This window comes from Planococcus citri, chromosome 2 (genome assembly GCF_950023065.1).
Source record: "Planococcus citri chromosome 2, ihPlaCitr1.1, whole genome shotgun sequence".
Taxonomy (NCBI): Eukaryota; Metazoa; Arthropoda; class Insecta; order Hemiptera; family Pseudococcidae; genus Planococcus; species Planococcus citri.
Window position 1 is genome coordinate 42328735 of NC_088678.1, and position 17686 is coordinate 42346420.

A 17686-nucleotide genomic window follows, 5' to 3' on the forward strand; every position below is an offset into this window, starting at 1 on the left:
ATAAGTGCATTGTTCTTTTTCTTCAATAATGAGAAATAGAGGTACATCATTTATGCATATCCTACGTACACAGAAAGTACATTTCTCTCTGTGTAAAAATTATCTTTTAATGGAAATTTCACAACTTTTTACAATAGAGTACGATTGAATAAATTATATTGATGCCATTTCCTTCGCACAAGTTCACATGCAAACAAGGTAATATAATCATATAGTAATCAAAATTTATCTACGTTCATTTTATCGACCATAAATTATTTCATAAGCTTTTTCATTCCTCCAGTCAAATAGTATGTAGGTACCAAAATAAACCATTTTGTAGGCTTTTAGCATTAATTTCTAAAAATGTTTTATTCTCTCAGGCTCTCTCAGCAAACATAACATTATTGCTGACTCAAAAAACCCCAACCATAAGTAGTAAGGTAACATTATTCACTTCTTGAACAGACTTCGTTACGAAAATCCTTATCTTATGTTATCAGCAGAGTTACTTAATTTGAAATTGCAATCCTTATACTCAAGTTACTCCGATCGAATACCTATAAAGTACTAAATAAACGCCTGAGATACAAATATCGAGTTCATCTTATAGGTACCTAGTTACCTACGACATTATTCATGCGAAACACATTAAGGTTTACAGATCAATTTCACGTTACAGTTACACTTATTGATTTGGATCTTCGTATTTACCTCACAGATGTAGGTATCGTAACGTCCTTCACATCATTTATTCATCTCATCTGCGTATTCATTACCTACGCCTAATTGCGTTTATATGAAGAGATGATCGTCGAATATGATTGCTAGAGAACGATTTCAATCCAACGTGAGGTAACTAAACTTGGAAAAATTTTTTACGATGAAATGAAGCAATTGAATTGATGTGTTATTTTTGAAAATCAATGTACAGAAGGAAGAAATTAAAGTTACCGAGCAGCATCACTCAACCTTGGAGACTTCAATATAATAGGAAGACACTTGCACGGGACATCTCTGACAACCGGTTTTTTTTCTTCAAAAAAAAAAAAGCTATAGCTATGGTGTTGTATGTATTGAGATGATCAATTTTGTATAAACAAACAATATATTTACCGGCGATCTTATAACTTAAGTATTACGAGCATTAAAAAATGTTACAGGATAGGACAGTTTGAAAACACACTGCAGGTGGTGTACTTCTACCTAGCATTATTAATGACTGCTTAAAAACCTGCAACTCAGCTGATATGTCAAACATTTTACATTACGTACAATTTTGTAGACTAACATAGGTAGGTTTTGTACGAGTATGAAACCGCAATATACTTATATGCATATCAATTACCTACGTCGGCTCTACTTCGCATCTGAATAGCTCATCAAATTTACATTCAGCGCGTTTCAATGCTTCAACCTACGATATATTCCCATCTACTCGTACAATGTAATGTCAAGTTGAAACAGATTACGCGACGTCTAGACATCGGCAACGGTTTTAATCATTTATGCACACTACACGCTTATTTCTATAATTTCATTAAACAGTGATTCACGCCGAACCGTTCTTTCGTCCAAGTTCCTGTTCGTTATTGCGGTGAAAAATCTTCGATTATTCGTCACTATTACCTAAAAATACTCAGAATTAATCCAGTTAAAAACGCATCACAACTTGTTCGGCGATATACCTAGTTTCAAGGTTACGATGAAGTTGAACTTGTTATTGAGGTTAATTATTATTTAAAAATCGCTACATTCGAGCGTCAAAGTTTCGCAGATGTTGAAATTAAACGCTTCCTCGATAATCGATCGCAATTTTTAGCAAATTTAATTAAGAATATTACGATTAAAAAAAAAAAGAAATTTAAAAACGACAATAACGTGTATTTTTACTTTTTGACTATTTTACTGAAATATAAAGGTCCAAAATTAGCGGTTAGATGGGGTAATACAACAATTCCATATTTCAATCCGACATTTTCTCCGAAACAATACAGAACTTCAGCTGGTCTGAATGCTTCAGTCATGTCTCTGTAAAATAAAAAAAAATAAAATAATCAATTATTGTAAAATTTGCACCGAAATCCAACGAATATTCAATAATAAAACACGTACTGGACTACAAATTCGTATTCGTTTTCTTCCCACAAATTTTTCAGTGCCATTTGCACCACACCGTCATTTTGCACAGGAGATAACGAACATGTTGAGTATACCACAGTTCCTCCGGGAGCAACCAATCGCAATGCATTCCTGAAGGAGTGAAATTAATATGAAAATGCGTAGAACTTATCACCGCCACATAATTCATAATTAGATAACTTACGTTAGCAGGTCAGCCTGTAATTCAGGGAGTCTTAAACGTTGTTGCATTCTATTAGTCTCGAACCAATTACCCTCGTCTTTGTTGACAGAACGCCTATCATTTGTACAAGGTACGTCGACCAAGATCTGTTGTAAAAGGTAAAAATTAATTCTTGAAGGGGTAACGATTTACTCATAATGTTACAAAAAATGAGATTACTTTATTATAGAGATCTCTTTCTGTCATATTTAAGCCGTTGCGATGGGATATCTTGAATCTTTCTTTTTGCGGACAGTTGTACAAATATTCTTTCACAATTCTAGAGATACGATTAACTCTACTTTTGAAGCTATCGTTGCAAACTAATTCGTCTGCCAAGAAAAAAAAATATATAACATTTTCAGATAGGTATTCATAGTCAGCATAAATGTATGTAGTGTTATTTACCGAGTGATAATGTTTGAAAAGCAGTCATTGATTTTCCACCCGGAGCACCACACATATCGAGGAGTCGATCGCCAGGTTTCAAATCTAATGCTAACACTGGTAGAATAGATGCTCCGTCAAGAAGGTAAAAATCTGAGGAAAAACATGTCTTTCAATCAAAGTTGGAAATAAATGAATCAAATAAACATCATAGAGATTCGTTACCGAAAACGCCTGTTCGTCCTCTTTCTGGATGAGGAAACGACGTAACATTACATTTTTCATAAGAATAGATATCTAAATGTTCGGGAAAAGTTATGCTCAATTGCTTTTCAACGTTGATAGGAAAATCAACACTCTGCTTGTAAAATTCCAGCTGCGCGGTTTCAGACATTATTCTATCGATTCCCTTTATTTTAGATGCTGGTACAAATTCGTAAAGAGTAGATGTACTCAGACCATCTTTAATATTTATGATTCTACGATGGTCGATATGAGCATCCTTTATACCCTCTGCCAAAGACAATTTCCCTTCGTACTCCTTCGGTTCTTCGGTTTCTTTCGGTTCGTCTTTTTTCTCAGGCGGTTTTGCGTCTTTGTAATGCTCGTCGCTAGAAAAATTCAAATCAGCGTTTTATTCTCGAAAAACGCGAAGCTGATTCATGCGAACTCGTTGGCCGTTCATACTTACAGGACATTGACATAGTCGTATTTCGAGTAAGTGCCGGATATTAAATCTCTTTTCGCAGAAGCTTCGATAGCTTCCTCCATCCTTCGCTCTAGTGAACCTTCTTCGGAACTTACTTTTTTAACAGCAGTTTCTGATCGTTCTTCGCGTTTTTCCTCTACCAGAGCCAGCAATTCACGCATGTTTAACGCGCCACGATTCTAACACGTCGAAAATAGTTGTGAATTTCGTAATGTTTCCAGATTACAGTATTTTTATTGTGAAATTAAGTTACTTGTAAATTTTCCTTTACTGCATCCGGTTCGCTGAAATTATTAACAACGGCGCAATATTTGTTATTGCAAAGCAAGCCCAAACGAAGTGATCTCCATAATTTTTCACCGTAAATGTTTTTATAAAAATCATCGAAATGGGTAAGTGCTCTATATCGAGGAAAATCTCGGTTTTCATATTTTGTCTAGAAAAATGAAAAGGATTGAAAGGATACCACCTTTATTGCATCAGAAGAACACTATTTGAAAAATAAATTTTCATTACCCAATGGATGGATTTCTTGTAGAACCGTTTCCATTCTCTCAAAGGTATCAATAAATTTTGAAGGTTTTTATGACTGGTAGAGCAACGGCATTGAGGAAACATCTTCTGGAATCTGGAAAACGAAAAAATCCTTCAAAATTGTAGGTAAATGCATACCAAACTCATCTAATTTTGTGGGTTTCAAAAGCATTTAGAGCATAAACACTTACAGATAGAAATGTACTGAATCGTTGCTGATGAACCTAGATCTGAAATTTATAAATTCGGTTTTTCACCGACTGAAATTAATCCAGGGGAATGTTGAAAAATATGAATTTTCTCACTGACGATCTGACGAGTGAATGTTTTTATCAGAAAATTTTTTCTTATCACTCTACCGGGACCACGCGATTTGCTGGATACTCTGGGTCCGGGTCTGTTCATTGGATGGGATGCAGTTACATTACCTGATGCCAGATAGCACCACGTAATGTTGTATGAAAACACTTCGATCGCAAATCAACGCCGATCGGGCTGTCGGTGTTTCTTCAGTGGTTCGTTCTCTGGAGTTTGTGTTTGTAGCGAGTAGCAGCGAGAAGAAGCAATACAGTAGAAAGATTCAATATTCAAATTCGAAATTGAAATAATTACCTACGATTTTTTGTTCGGTCTGTACATATTTTAAAAAATTTTGTGAATTCGTTCGGCTCGATTAGTATAAATTTCCAATCCACTTGTTTCCGTACTCAATTAGAAGGAATGAAGTTCGATTGTTACAGATGATTTATGGACGTTAGCAACGATGAAAAACCATTAAGTTGAAATGACCAATACTCAAAAAGAAGAACAATCTTTGGTGTATTTGGATTTTTCTGAGGATGGCGAATTCAGTGAGTAACCCTAAAAAAATCTTCTTCATTTTCTATTATCACCATCATCATAAACCCATCTTATTGTAGTTGGCCGTGTTGTGATAAAATTATTCAAAGATATCGTTCCTAGATCAGCGGAGAATTTCCGAGCATTATGTACCGGAGAGAAAGGAATCGGAAAATTGGGAAAACCCCTGCATTACAAGAACAGCATCATTCACAAAGGTATGTTCATCCGAAATAAACTCGATACTTACTTACCTACTTAAAAACGTTTAATCGGTGTTTATTTTTCTCTCAGTTATGCCCAAATTCATGATTCAAGGAGGTGACATTACTGATTTCAATGGTAGTGGCGGTGAAAGTATTTATGGGCCATTTTTCGATGACGAAAATTTCACTATTAAAGTGAGTAAAACTAACGAGAATTTTCTGCAGACCATTCAAATCGAACTAAATGAGAATTTTTTTCTAGCATTCGGAGCCTGGTATGGTTAGCATGGTAAATGCCGGTAAACCGAATACCAATAATTCGCAATTTTTCATTACCGTTGTGGAAAGCGAGCATTTAAACAGTCAAAATGTTGTTATTGGGAAAGTAGTCAAAGGTTATCAAGTTGTTGAGTATATCAGCGAAACAAAAGCTGAAGATTATCGCCCCATTCATGTAAGATTTTTTTACACCGTAATTACCTATTTAATCAGAAATGGTTTTATGCAGTTGAGAAATGATAAAATTTTTCAGAAATATGTGATATCTGATTGCGGAGAAATGCCAGAAGAGGATCTCCATGTTACAAATCATTACGATGGTACGACTGATATTTATCCACTTTGGCCACAAGACTGGGACATTGATAAAGATAATTTAGATGTAAGCTTTTCTGGATTTTCTATCATTATCAAACTTATTTGAGAACTTGACCTGACCTGGTTCAAATTTAATTTTATCTTTGTTGCAGAAAACAAGATTATTGCAAGTACTCACCGATATTAGAAATTCTGGAAACGAATTCTTCAAAAAAAAGAGCTTTTCATTGGCTGGTGTGAAATATCGTAAAGCTCTCGAGTACATGAAGTGGTAATTAATTAATTGATTATTGCGTGTTACGATGGTTTATTTTACTTGAATATCGATGTGATTTTTAATTGCCTACAGTTTCAAATCAGTAGTCGATCAAGACACGGACGCATTTTCCAGTATAAAACTAATTTGTTTATTAAATTCATCAGCTGTGAAGTTAAAAATGAAAGACTACAAAGCATGCATTGATATATGCGACGAAGTGAGTAGTTTCAATGTTATATCTGCTTGAGAGGTTTTTTTTTCTCAGTATAGGTAATGTTTTTTTACTTTTAGGTGCTTAAATGTGATGAAAACAATGCAAAAGCAATTTATCGCAAAGGTAAAGCCAATGTTGCCCTGAATAATCATGATCTCGGGTTGCAATATTTGAAACAAGCGCGTAGGCTTGAACCTTACAATAAAGATATTATAAACGAAATTCGCGAAGTGAAAAGATTTATGAGCGAATATCTCATTATTGAAAAACAATTATTTGCTAAGATGTTGAAAAAATGATTTCTCTTTTGTTATGTCATGCTTTATGTTTTTTATTATATTTGTTCTTTTTTATGTACTTTTAATTAGCATTTTTTTATTCGACGTAGAATGGTAACTATCTTGAAAGCAGAAACTTTGGTGTTTAAAACTTTTTTATTAAAAAAAAAAAATGATAAAATTTTTATAATTTGATATCAAACATGTGAATAAAAAAATTAATATTTAGTTGTAGAAATTCGCTTATTAGCGGTGGAATCGTATGTCATAGGTTTACTTCGAATACAAGTGGTTATTACTGCGAAAAGTATTAGCAACTGGATTCCCAGGTTGATCAAGGCAGTTAATAAAATCGTTGTTTTTTGTTCCCGAAGCCAATTCTCTAACGGAATAATACATCCCTGCAACAAATATTCGTAAAATGGAGTTTACAAAATAAATAGAACATTATAATAATGAGAAGGTACGTTCTAAGAAATATTACTTCGATATGTCTCGCCGTGTGTATTTTTTCTGATTCAGGTTGTTGACATGTTGTGATATCTAAAGGAACCGGATCGAGGAATGATTTCGTTTGATTTTGGTCAAGATGGCAACATGATATTGGCACTGTTAAATTCGGAGCTGCAAGTTTTTCAGCATGCCATATTGAGCTCAAATAATCTTTTCCACTCGAAACTCCGCAACATTCTAACTACATTTTGCGACAAATATGTTCGTAAAAAAAGATAAGTAATTAGGTAATCGGTAAAAGAAAAGTTCTGCTGTAAATGAATGAAATGGAAACTTGAAAAAACTTTTACATAAGTTGTATGTACCTTTACTTGAATCAGATCAATAGCTACTGTGTACTGTTCTCTACCAGGTACTCCGTAATTACGCTGCCATACATCGGACAACGACTCTTTGTTAAATTTTAAACCCAAATACTCCGGACAAATTGCGGTTACAACGCCCATAACGCTTTCTCCGAGTAATAACACGATTACTCCAAAAACGTACTGCACATTTCAGAGAGAAAAAAAAATAGAAGTAATGACGATTTTCAACTTTCAAATGAGTACCTAGCTGTCAGTTTTAGGTGTTTTTAAAAAATACTTACTATCGAAAATAAACAATAATTATCGGTGTAAGTAGCCCAACATCCTACTGTTGACAAGACAGATATCAACAATCCTAGCAACAGCGTAGCCATACAAATGTAGTATAAAATCGGTTCATTGCTGTTAATCGGTATCAATCTCGAGATGAGAATTCTTTCGGAATCTGTGAGTATGATGATACTTCCAGCAACCAAGCAGAGGCCACATACCTACGTGAATTTTTATACACATTTTTGTACCGTTATCAACTTGAGAAGTTTATGTAGGTATAGGAATACAAGCAGAAAACTGAGCTTAGACAACGCGATATAAATAAATAATACAAAAATGTACTTACTAGATACAAAAAATTAACGAAATTGAAAAAACAATACTTAAAACTGGAATCGTTCATGATTTAAAATTGACCATTTCTGTTTCATAACTGAGTGATGTAAATATATGTGTGTTGCGATCGTTGTCCAGAGTATGATGATCACTTTGAGGAAGCATGGTTCAGTGATCACCACCTATTGTTGCAGGTGGGTTCCGTAATTTTCATCCATTCATCCCACGAATCACCGCAGAATAATTTTAATTTATAACGTAAATACGGTGTAAACACCTCGTACGTACTCTACATACAAGTTTCTTTCTATTCAAATGCATGCGTACGTAGTACGTAGTACCTAATTACTTTTTACTGTTTTTTTTTAGGACAGTTTTTTTCACTATACTGTGATTAAAATTAGGTAGGTATTTTGAAGCTGGAAACACAACTACATCATAAAGATAGATAATACATTTTGTTTCGGTATTTTCAGTTCATTAGCTGTTTTTAAAAGTGCATTGAGTACCTACTTGAGTTAGGTATACCCTTATCTTATTAAATAATCAAATCACGCGCCTTAAACCGGATTCAATGTTTCGTAAAAGTACGAGCATGTTTACGATAGTATAGGATTTCGAGAAAGAAAACCAACAACGCAACACAATATCCTACGATTAAAATGATGATAGGTTCTTTGAGAAAACGCAATCTTAATGTTCTACCTTTGAACCTTTCAACGGGTGAAATTTTGTTTGATCCTAAATGTAAAATCCAATAAGGTATGACCCCGGTCTCGAATAAACGATTCAAGATTACGTTTACGGGTTCTATCAAATAGGATCCTCGTTTAAACATGAAATGTGTAGTATGGGCTCTTAATAGGCATCCAGGAATAAACCTAAATGGTATTTTAACTTTGATACGTTTTGCTTCCCAAATCGAATGATAATACAAACTACGTTTAACGCCTAATACGGCGATGTCGCGTTTACGAACGACACGTGACATGACATCCTCATATTTACACGGTTTTAATACATTAAATCTGTGCAAATTTTGGTTGAGGATGCCACTTTTTACGCTCGTAGCGTTAAGCAAATTCAACATCTCCGGAGAGCCGTAAATTTTCAACGACGAGTTCAAAATATCCCTAACGTTCATAAAATCCCTACCATGAGACGATACGGTAATAAAACTACCAAAAGAAGCTTTATAGACAGCCGTAATAATCAAACTGTAAAAACTGAAATTTACGAACAACATTTTAAAACTATTCCTCGATTTGTGTTGAGTTACGGGCTGTTCGAGTAAAATTCGATACACCGATAATACGGAAAATATAATATTTTTGTGCATGAAATACACAAGACAAGCAGTAAGCAGGAATACGCAAACAATCAACATCCACGTGACGTTTTCAAATTCGTACGAATAGTACGCGTGATTAGGCGGTTTTGCTCCAGCACGATACGGTACAGCCCAACCAAAACAATCGATACTACTTACACGTGCCAGTTCAACGGTCAAATCTAAATTGTGGATTTCGATGCTTGCGTACGAAAACCATCCAAATGCTAAATCCGCTCCCTTTCTATAAATAGTCTCCGATACGTATTTTAATTCTTCGTAAAAATAATACCAAGTATGATCGGTGCTTAAATTAGTCGCCATTATGATAGGCGTAAAATTCAAATATTGGCTGACAATTTCCAACATTTTATACCCGACGCCAGTAGCATTCCAGACGTTTTTTTCAAAGTACATAATATTATCCGGTGGCTGATGGTTACCAATCGCCTTTAAAGTACATCCGTGTAAATTATGCACTTTAAGACTGGATAAAAATAAGTTGAAATTAAATTCGAAGTGTTTTTCACGAATATTCCACGTATCGATCAATACAGGATCTCCAACCGAATTGCATTTATCTTTGGTGTAGGGTAAAAAAGTGTAAATCTGGTTTTCAATTAATGCGATCACATTGATGTATTGAAAATACCAAAATTGTTCAAAAATATTTCGAACAAAAGACAAAGTTGCGTTATTTCGGTGACTCCAAACTAATAGGAATTTACTTTTATCGTAATTTTTTGCGTTGAATATTTCCGTATAGGATTCAGAATTTATGGGAAATAGTACGTAAAAGCCTTGAATATCAAAATTGTTTTTCTTCTCAACGATTAATGTAGGTTTTTTCAAATTTTTTATCAACGAATCGGACCACCATACTTGAGATACTTCATCTTTGAAAAATACAACCGGTACACGAAATACAAATCTGTCGACGATACGCTCGATACAGTCGAGTAAATACGATGGCTCTGAAAAATACGACATTTCATTTAGAATTTCTCCATGAGCAGGTACATACGTAACCAATAAAACGAACGCAGCATTAACGCACGCGAAATTCATATCGAATGGTTTGGCGTTTATGACATAAAAATAACAACACCGTGAAATCATTAAATAAAAAATTAGGGGAGTTTTAATTTTAATTAAAAATAGTGACGTACCTGTTTATGAACTAATTATCAAACTTTTTTCAAAAGGAGCCAAGTTGAAAAAAATTGTAAATACTCAAAGATTTGAACTTTTGCATTAATTAAAAAGCTTTTAATAAAATTACATTCTTATAAAACAGAACGAATTACCTGAAATTAATTCAACGAAAAATTATATCACAATGTATGTTGTACGTAGGTAGAAGTCAGTTGAAAATTTTCCATCTAGGAATATACTTACCAGTAATACATAAACAACGTTACATTCCATAAGAATATTTTCAAAATTGATTCGCAACCGATGCAATTATTTTCTGAGTTTCGTATTCTTTAGAAACGTCTTCACTTTCTCGGTGGGTGTTTTCTTGAATATCCGGAGAAATATGCAACTTCTGTAATTCATTTAAAAATGATTTTTCCATATTAGACATAGGTAATTAATAATACTCCCGATAGTTGATTTTATAGGTAGGTAATTAGGTACATATATCTTACTTCTATACGGAAATGTCTCTTTTTCGACTTGAATGCCCAATCATTACTTTCAGGAATATAACAATTCCAAGAATTAATCGCTGGTAATTTTTCCAAAAATAACAGACCATCGTAATCGCTGTACAATGGATTTCCATCGTTCAATAAAGACTGTAACCTGATAACTGTGTCGGACAAATGTTCGCTGCGATGAAGCTCGTGTTTTTTCTACGAAAGTGAAAATATTTCATTTTTATCAAAAAATAAGGTAATTAAGAATTAAAAAATTAAATAAAATTCAACTCACTTCAAATAAATTTGGTTGAACAGTAATAAAACAAGTTGAGCAAGTATTCCTTAACAAAACTCGTAATTTTATCAAAAACTTGATGAAATCTCCGGTCCAAAACATATTCCCGAGTAAATGAAGCGCGATTCTCAAAACTGTACGGTTCTCCACCGGAGCATTGAAACTATACTTGGTATCTTGCACGATATCTCGAAGAAAATTAAACAAGTCATCGTATGCGCACTTTTCTGAAATTATCAACAAATTAATATCTTTCTAGGTGTACAGGTGTAAATATTCGGATGATATAAAGGATGAAACGAATACCTTCTGAATTTACCCACGAATTTAGATGAATCTTATCCAAAACTGACTTATCAAAACGTTTAGTCAAGTCATAAGTATGGCCGAATAAAGTAGCTCCAGGTTCAGAAGATTCTTGCGTTTGATCACGGTATCGCCATGCAATTTTAAGTTCACCTGACATTGGTAAATCATCCTCCGTATCGACAGTCTGGCTTTCAGTAACAGGAGCTGGTAATTTCGAGATCTATAATGGAAGATATGCGTTAGAAGTATGCAAACCTTGTCACATTCGAGGAAAAAATATTACAATACTAACGAATTTTTTAACTTCTAATTCGGGACTGGCAAATACCAAAGTGTGGTCTGACAGTACACCTTCGGCTAAGTAATGCTTCAGTATTATCTGACTAAATGCTCCAAATTCATCTTCCTCTAAATAAAGCATAATTTACGATGATAATGTGTTTTATCAACAGGCAAAATTGATAGAAAAAAGTGTTACCTAATAAAAATATGCTGCCGACTGGAATACCACCTCCTGTAAGAAAAAAATTCAAGAGTAAGCATCAAAATACGTACGTTCGAGGATTTAATTTTCTTCCTTTTCTCGTAATACTTACCAATAATAGTATCTAACGAAGGAAGCCCAGTGGAAATGAGTAATTGATTATTAGCTAAGACCTTTTTAGTTCCTCTAACTTTTGGTAACCTGTTATTTAACATGCTGATGAATTGAGAAAACTATCGATAGAGACAACAATATCCATAAATTAGTCACAAATTTAACGGTACATTTGAATTAATTAATGATTAGAAAAATTTATGAAAATAGTGTAGCGTTTTACTTTTCTAATTAAAATTGAAATTGAAACACATGAGTGATAAGACGAGAGAAGATAACGTTTACCTGGCCATTGCGATTCTTTATGATCATTTTTTCGCCCGGGATATAGGTGGGGTAGTTGGTAGTGGTGTGGGTTTCAGGTAGTTTTTTCCTCCGGAGGAAAAAAACCTCCTGAAAAAAACAACCGGAGAACTACCGGAGATTTTGAAAAACTACCGGAGGAACTATCGGTTATAACCGGTAGTTTTTCACAGCTTTTAAAACGCATAAAGTGAATGTTGAATTATATATTTTTGGAACAGAATAATTAACGATGTTATTTAATCGTGTAAAATAACGCAAAAGTAGCCTAAAATGTCTAAAAAAGTTAGCCAAATTAATCTTGGCTCATTTTTTTCGAGAATTTAGGCACTTTTACGTTCATTTTTGGTAAAATTTGATGAAAATAGTACAATCGGTAGGTAGTTTTTTCCTCCGGTAGTTTCGGTACTACCTAACAAATTAAAGCGGTAGGAGGTTTTCGGTAGTTTTTGGGAAAACTACCGGTTCTTCTCGAGACGATCTATACTCACCACGTTCATGGAACACAAGTGAACGACTGACTGAATCATATGTTCGACTTCGGATTTGTAATCATTATCATTTCTACACTTAGCCGACTTCGGAAATTTTTTTATCAAAATTTTACCAATAAAATAATGTGAAATTTTAAAGGTGAAAAATGAAGGATGTGGACGAGTGTTTTTTAAGTAAATTGAAAACGTTTGATGGCGTTGTCCTATCCGATGACGCTTCTTCTTCTGGACTATGTAGTAACGTAAATTTTTACATAGATAATAAGGAAAACTTTGCGGATTTTTTAAAACACCTAAAAAGAGATGGCTACGAGTTCAGCAAGAGAAATTCTCGCTGTTTGGAAGGCAAGTATCCAATTTTTTTATTTTTTCAGTGCTTGTATACTTTTATGTACAATTACTGTTCTCATTATGTCATTAACAAAACCATAAATTTCAATTTTCATTTCATTTTGTAGGTTCTGTGCAAACTGAAATAAATGCATTAGATGTAAAAATCCCATACTTTGATCATCCTTTCGTAAAAGTTCAAACCTCCTACTATGAATGCAGTCACGGTGCGAAGTATTTTAAATCAAAAAATGATAATGTGGTAAGCTAATTGTGATATTATAATGACATATCTACACACTTTTCATGTTTCATTACTTTCACTGATTGATGTTATTGTTATGTTTGATAGCAACATCAAGATCATCCGGTTTGTAAAAAAAAGAAAAGATTCCGAATTCAAGACACGAAAAAAATGAACTGCCCTGTTGTTATGAAAGTGACTCGAATTGTATATTTCCCCAAAGTTGAATTGAAAAAAGATGTTAGCTCTTTTAAAAGGAAAAAAACCAAGGTATGGTGTCTATTTTGTATTGTAGTATTGAAAGTTCATATAAAATGAGATTCCTAATTTTTCTTCTTCTACTGTCAAAACCCCTAATTTCGGACAGGGTACGTAATTTCGGACACTCAGTGTTTTTGCTCTTTTATTGATAAGAACCAAGGGTACAAGTAAAAGTGAACACTTCTTCTATTAGTTTAGATCACGGACAATCTCCCTGATGTAAGAATTTTCATTTTACACTATTTATTTAGTTATTAAAATGGACTTTACAAAGTGCTTCATGTAAAGTGTGGGGAAAAAGTTATTCACAGAGTCTATCCAAATGCTTTCATAACCACGAAAATCGCTCTAAAATATCAAGAAGTCACTGGTAATTAAAAATAAAATTCATTTATCAAATTTCACGTTTTGTTTCTATTATTTAAATCATAAAAACTGAAAAAGTCGCGAAACGGATCATTATTTCGGACACTTTGGTTAACGCTTTACCGAGTTTGGAAGGGTAACACTGATGCACTTGCAAATGTGTATTTTTCGAGTTCGATGGTATTTTTTTAAGTGTTTTCAGTTTTGATGAAGATATTGTACTATTATTTCACTCATTTTCCTAAAAACCATACTGAAAAGTAAAAGTCGGAGTCGTAAAATCATCAACAAGGAGTTTGATAAGAAATTGTTCAATGTTACCAACTTATTTTTCTAATGAGAAAGTGGATAATGAGAGTGCTGAACATTTCCTTGAAAAATCGTTTTTCTCTACATTTCACATCATGATTCGAGCTGTTTTTGATTGGAGTTGTTTTTCAGAGGTAAATAATTTCTTTTTCAACTAAAATTTTCGAGTTCCCACGTTAAAGAAAAAGTGTCCGAAATTAGGGTACCTTGGACCTAATTTCGGACACTTTTCGGATTCAAATTAAATAAACAAAATCACGTAAAATTTATAAATTGATGCTCAAAAACGATTCACACGATGACATTCTATGAGAATGTGAAGACAAACACCAAGTTGAATCGCTCGTTTTAAAGCCTTTTTCGAAAAACGTGAAAAAGTGTCCGAAATTAGGGGTTTTGACAGTACTTTTAATAGATGATGAACGAAGTACGTAGAGTATTGCAACTGTCCGGTGATAAAAATGGTGAACTGGAGGGTAAAGAACGGTATTACTGCACGTTTTCGTTGCCAAGCAATCACAATCATCCGATAATGACCGCTTATTTGAATCAAAAATTGGACCCTTCCATCCAAGAAGAGATTAAAAAACTTGTCGAAAATGGTATAACAAATACGTACTTCGTGAAAGCTGCCCTGAAGAAGTTTGTATCTGAAATGCCAAATGGAAATAGCATACCTCGGATGTCTAAAGCGTTCTACCCATCCATTAAAATCATTTCCAATTACATCGCTAAATTTACGTTGGAAAATCGAGTAAGCAACATCGATCAAGTTGCATTGCAATCAAAAGTGAATAAATGGGAAAAGAACAAGTCCTGCAGTATTTTCTACCGTCCGCATGATACTGAGAATGATTTTTTACTTTGCTATCAAACTACATGGCAGAAACAACTATTGAAAACGTTCGGTGGAATCACTCTTCTAGATGCAACTTACAAAACTGTGAAATATGCCCTGCCAATGTTTTGTATTGCTGTCAAAACGAATGTAAATTATTGTATCGTCGGAATGTTTATCACGCTCTCGGAATCTTCTGAGAAAATAAAGGAGGCTCTCGAAATATTTAAATCATGGAACCCAGATTGGAATCCAGAATATTTTGTAGTCGATTATTCGGAAGCGGAAATTAATGCTATAAAATCGGCATTTGGATGCTACATTTACCTATGTGACTTCCACCGAGAACAGTCCTGGGGAAGATGGACAAAAAAACGTGATAATTTAGATTATGCTTCCGATGAAGATGAAATTATGGCGATTTTTAGAGCATTTGCGAACTGCAAAAGTAAGTCAGAATTTGAGGAGAAAATTGAAGATCTCAAATCTAATGACGTGTTTATTCGAAACCCAAAAGCACTTCGTTACTTCGAAAATACCTGGTTGCCTGTCAAAGAAATGTGGATAAGGTGCTTTTTTCCTGATGAATTTGTATTTAAAATTTCCACGAATAATGGGATCGAATCGCAATTTAAAATGCTAAAATACGGATACCTAAAAGTTCGTAATGTAAACACCTTAAGCGAGTTAATGACGTTAATGATTGAAGAAGTTTTCTACGATTTGCTGAATAAATACACCCAAAAGAACTCGTCGCTTTATCATGGTTATAAACTGTATAACAAAGAGATTCCTCATTTTCTTCAAAACCGTCCGAAGCCATTTATCAAACACGTCTGTAAACGATATGACACTGCTGAAGAGTACTCTTATGATTCAATTCTCTTTGAAGGTGGAAAATTGAAAGTTTGTAGCAAAACGAATCCTCTTACTCTTTATGAAGTAGATTTTACCAAACCATCTTGTAATTGTGAAGATTTTTGGCGATACCGGCTTCCATGTGTACATTTCTGTGCAGCTTTTCTATACTTACCGCATCTGCTCTCTTTTGAAGATTTGCCTGAAACGTATCGAAACTCTCCATACATCACGATCAATAAGGATTTCAACCTATTTGAAAATCAACCACAATGCGATTGGAATGCTGAAGCTCATTCGAATTACCAGTCTATTGAATGTTGTACTAATACTGCAGAACTTGGCTCGGATAACATGACGAAGAATACAAATGTGTTCGTTGAAGAAGTTTCCTCAGTTAATGTGAATGAGAAAAACCAAGCTCAAGACGATGTTGAAAATAAAAAGAAAGAAAAAAAAATTCGTAATATCCGAGAAATCTGTAAAATGTTGATCGATAAGACATATAACATGAGTTATGAACATGATAAAGTTCAAGTAATTGAAACGTTGCTTCAAGAAGTTGATGTAAAAATGAACGAGTTACAATCCTTTGAATTTTTACCTCTACGAAGTATTGAAAACAAGAAAAGAGGACCAGGATCACAGCTGCGAGACCTACCTAAACGAAAACGATTGAAGAAAACCAAAGCTGCCGGTGAAAATGATGCTAGTGCTATTGCAATGAATCTAGTTATGGAGGAAGCTACACCAGTGCTGATTGAAAGCACTTTAATCGATAATATATTAGTCTAATCCGCAATATGTTAGTCTTGTCTCTTATAAGTTGAAACGTTATATTTTTTAGTTACTCAACTCTAGTAATAGACATCAAACAAACTATTTTATTATACTCACTTATTATAGGTACCTTAAGATTTAAGAATGATTAATTCTAATCGTTACCTCGAATTTTTGTACCTTTTATTATTTTTAGGTATACTTCTGTTTCGTTTTTCATTTATGATAATTTAAGTCTACCTATTTTGTTACTTTCGTTTATGATTATTGAAAATTCAAGTCTTGTAATTTTCATTATTGGTGCCGAAGAATGATTATTTCTAATCGTTACCTCGAATTTTTGTACCTTTTATTATTTTTAGGTATACTTCTGTTTCGTTTTTCATTTATGATAATTTAAGTCTACCTATTTCGTTACTTTCGTTTATGATTATTGAAAATTCAAGTCTTGTAATTTTCATTATTGGTGCCGAAGAATGATTATTTCTAATCGTTACCTCGAATTTTTGTACCTTTTATTATTTTTAGGTATACTTCTGTTTTGTTTTTCATTTATGGTTATTTTAGTCTACCTATTTCGTTACTTTCGTTTATAATTATTGAAAATTCAAGTCTTGTAATTTTCATTATTGGTGCCGAAAAATGATTAATTCTAATCATTACCTCGAATTTTTGTACCTTTTATTATTTTTAGGTATACTTCTGTTTCATTTTTCGTTTATGATAATTTTAGTCTATTTCGTTACTTTTGTTTATGATTATTGAAAATTTAAGTCTTGTAATTTTCATTATTGGTGCCGTAGTGTTACCTAAAGACCTAAGACCTAAACTTTCAAGTGTTTGATTTTCCAAGTCATTATTATTATTATTATATTGGCAGTTATGTACTTTTATTTTTATTAAAGAACTGTCAGAAGTAAATAAACGCAATTGTTCATGATATTTCAA

General features: G+C 33.5%; 6 protein-coding genes across 8 annotated transcripts; 2 read left to right on the forward strand and 4 right to left on the reverse strand.

Annotated features, from left to right (window-relative positions):
* Positions 1-1842: 1842 nt before the first annotated feature.
* l(2)10685 (5-methylcytosine rRNA methyltransferase l(2)10685) lies at positions 1843-4304 on the reverse strand. Its single transcript, XM_065350320.1, has 10 exons — positions 4145-4304; positions 3936-4047; positions 3673-3855; positions 3402-3598; positions 2936-3321; positions 2732-2863; positions 2504-2655; positions 2306-2430; positions 2095-2232; positions 1843-2010 (listed from the first exon to the last, which is right to left on the reverse strand). The coding sequence occupies exons 2-10, from the start codon at positions 4035-4037 to the stop codon at positions 1869-1871; spliced, it is 1557 nt and encodes a 518-aa protein (XP_065206392.1). The 5' UTR covers positions 4038-4047; positions 4145-4304; the 3' UTR covers positions 1843-1868.
* Positions 4305-4450: 146 nt separating this feature from the next.
* On the forward strand, positions 4451-6426 carry Cyp40 (Cyclophilin 40). The gene is made up of 8 exons (XM_065350322.1): positions 4451-4804; positions 4874-5011; positions 5088-5194; positions 5262-5453; positions 5532-5660; positions 5749-5867; positions 5946-6072; positions 6147-6426. The coding sequence occupies exons 1-8, from the start codon at positions 4738-4740 to the stop codon at positions 6366-6368; spliced, it is 1101 nt and encodes a 366-aa protein (XP_065206394.1). The 5' UTR covers positions 4451-4737; the 3' UTR covers positions 6369-6426.
* Positions 6427-6484: 58 nt separating this feature from the next.
* Tsp68C (Tetraspanin 68C) lies at positions 6485-8010 on the reverse strand. Its single transcript, XM_065350325.1, has 5 exons — positions 7788-8010; positions 7450-7659; positions 7166-7348; positions 6832-7041; positions 6485-6748 (listed from the first exon to the last, which is right to left on the reverse strand). Exons 1-5 carry the CDS (start codon positions 7842-7844, stop codon positions 6566-6568), a joined length of 843 nt encoding a protein of 280 aa, XP_065206397.1. The 5' UTR covers positions 7845-8010; the 3' UTR covers positions 6485-6565.
* A 283-nt stretch (positions 8011-8293) lies between these two features.
* Positions 8294-10283, reverse strand: LOC135835859 (uncharacterized). The gene has a single exon (XM_065350319.1). The coding sequence runs from the start codon at positions 10224-10226 to the stop codon at positions 8349-8351; it is 1878 nt and encodes a 625-aa protein (XP_065206391.1). The 5' UTR covers positions 10227-10283; the 3' UTR covers positions 8294-8348.
* Positions 10284-10347: 64 nt separating this feature from the next.
* Elp4 (Elongator complex protein 4) lies at positions 10348-12518 on the reverse strand. 2 transcript variants are annotated; one of them, XM_065350323.1, is made up of 8 exons: positions 12241-12518; positions 11954-12074; positions 11836-11871; positions 11650-11765; positions 11355-11577; positions 11046-11275; positions 10760-10966; positions 10348-10656 (listed from the first exon to the last, which is right to left on the reverse strand). In XM_065350323.1, exons 1-8 carry the CDS (start codon positions 12265-12267, stop codon positions 10546-10548), a joined length of 1071 nt encoding a protein of 356 aa, XP_065206395.1. In that variant the 5' UTR covers positions 12268-12518; the 3' UTR covers positions 10348-10545. The 2 variants fall into 2 exon arrangements, with proteins under 2 accessions (XP_065206395.1, XP_065206396.1); XM_065350324.1 differs by having other exon boundaries at positions 12179-12283.
* Positions 12519-12762: 244 nt separating this feature from the next.
* Positions 12763-17680, forward strand: LOC135835857 (uncharacterized). 2 transcript variants are annotated; one of them, XM_065350317.1, is made up of 4 exons: positions 12763-13097; positions 13211-13344; positions 13435-13596; positions 13694-13991. In XM_065350317.1, the coding sequence occupies exons 1-4, from the start codon at positions 12899-12901 to the stop codon at positions 13700-13702; spliced, it is 504 nt and encodes a 167-aa protein (XP_065206389.1). In that variant the 5' UTR covers positions 12763-12898; the 3' UTR covers positions 13703-13991. The 2 variants fall into 2 exon arrangements, with proteins under 2 accessions (XP_065206389.1, XP_065206388.1); XM_065350316.1 differs by having other exon boundaries at positions 12843-13097; positions 13694-17680.
* Positions 17681-17686: the final 6 nt, after the last annotated feature.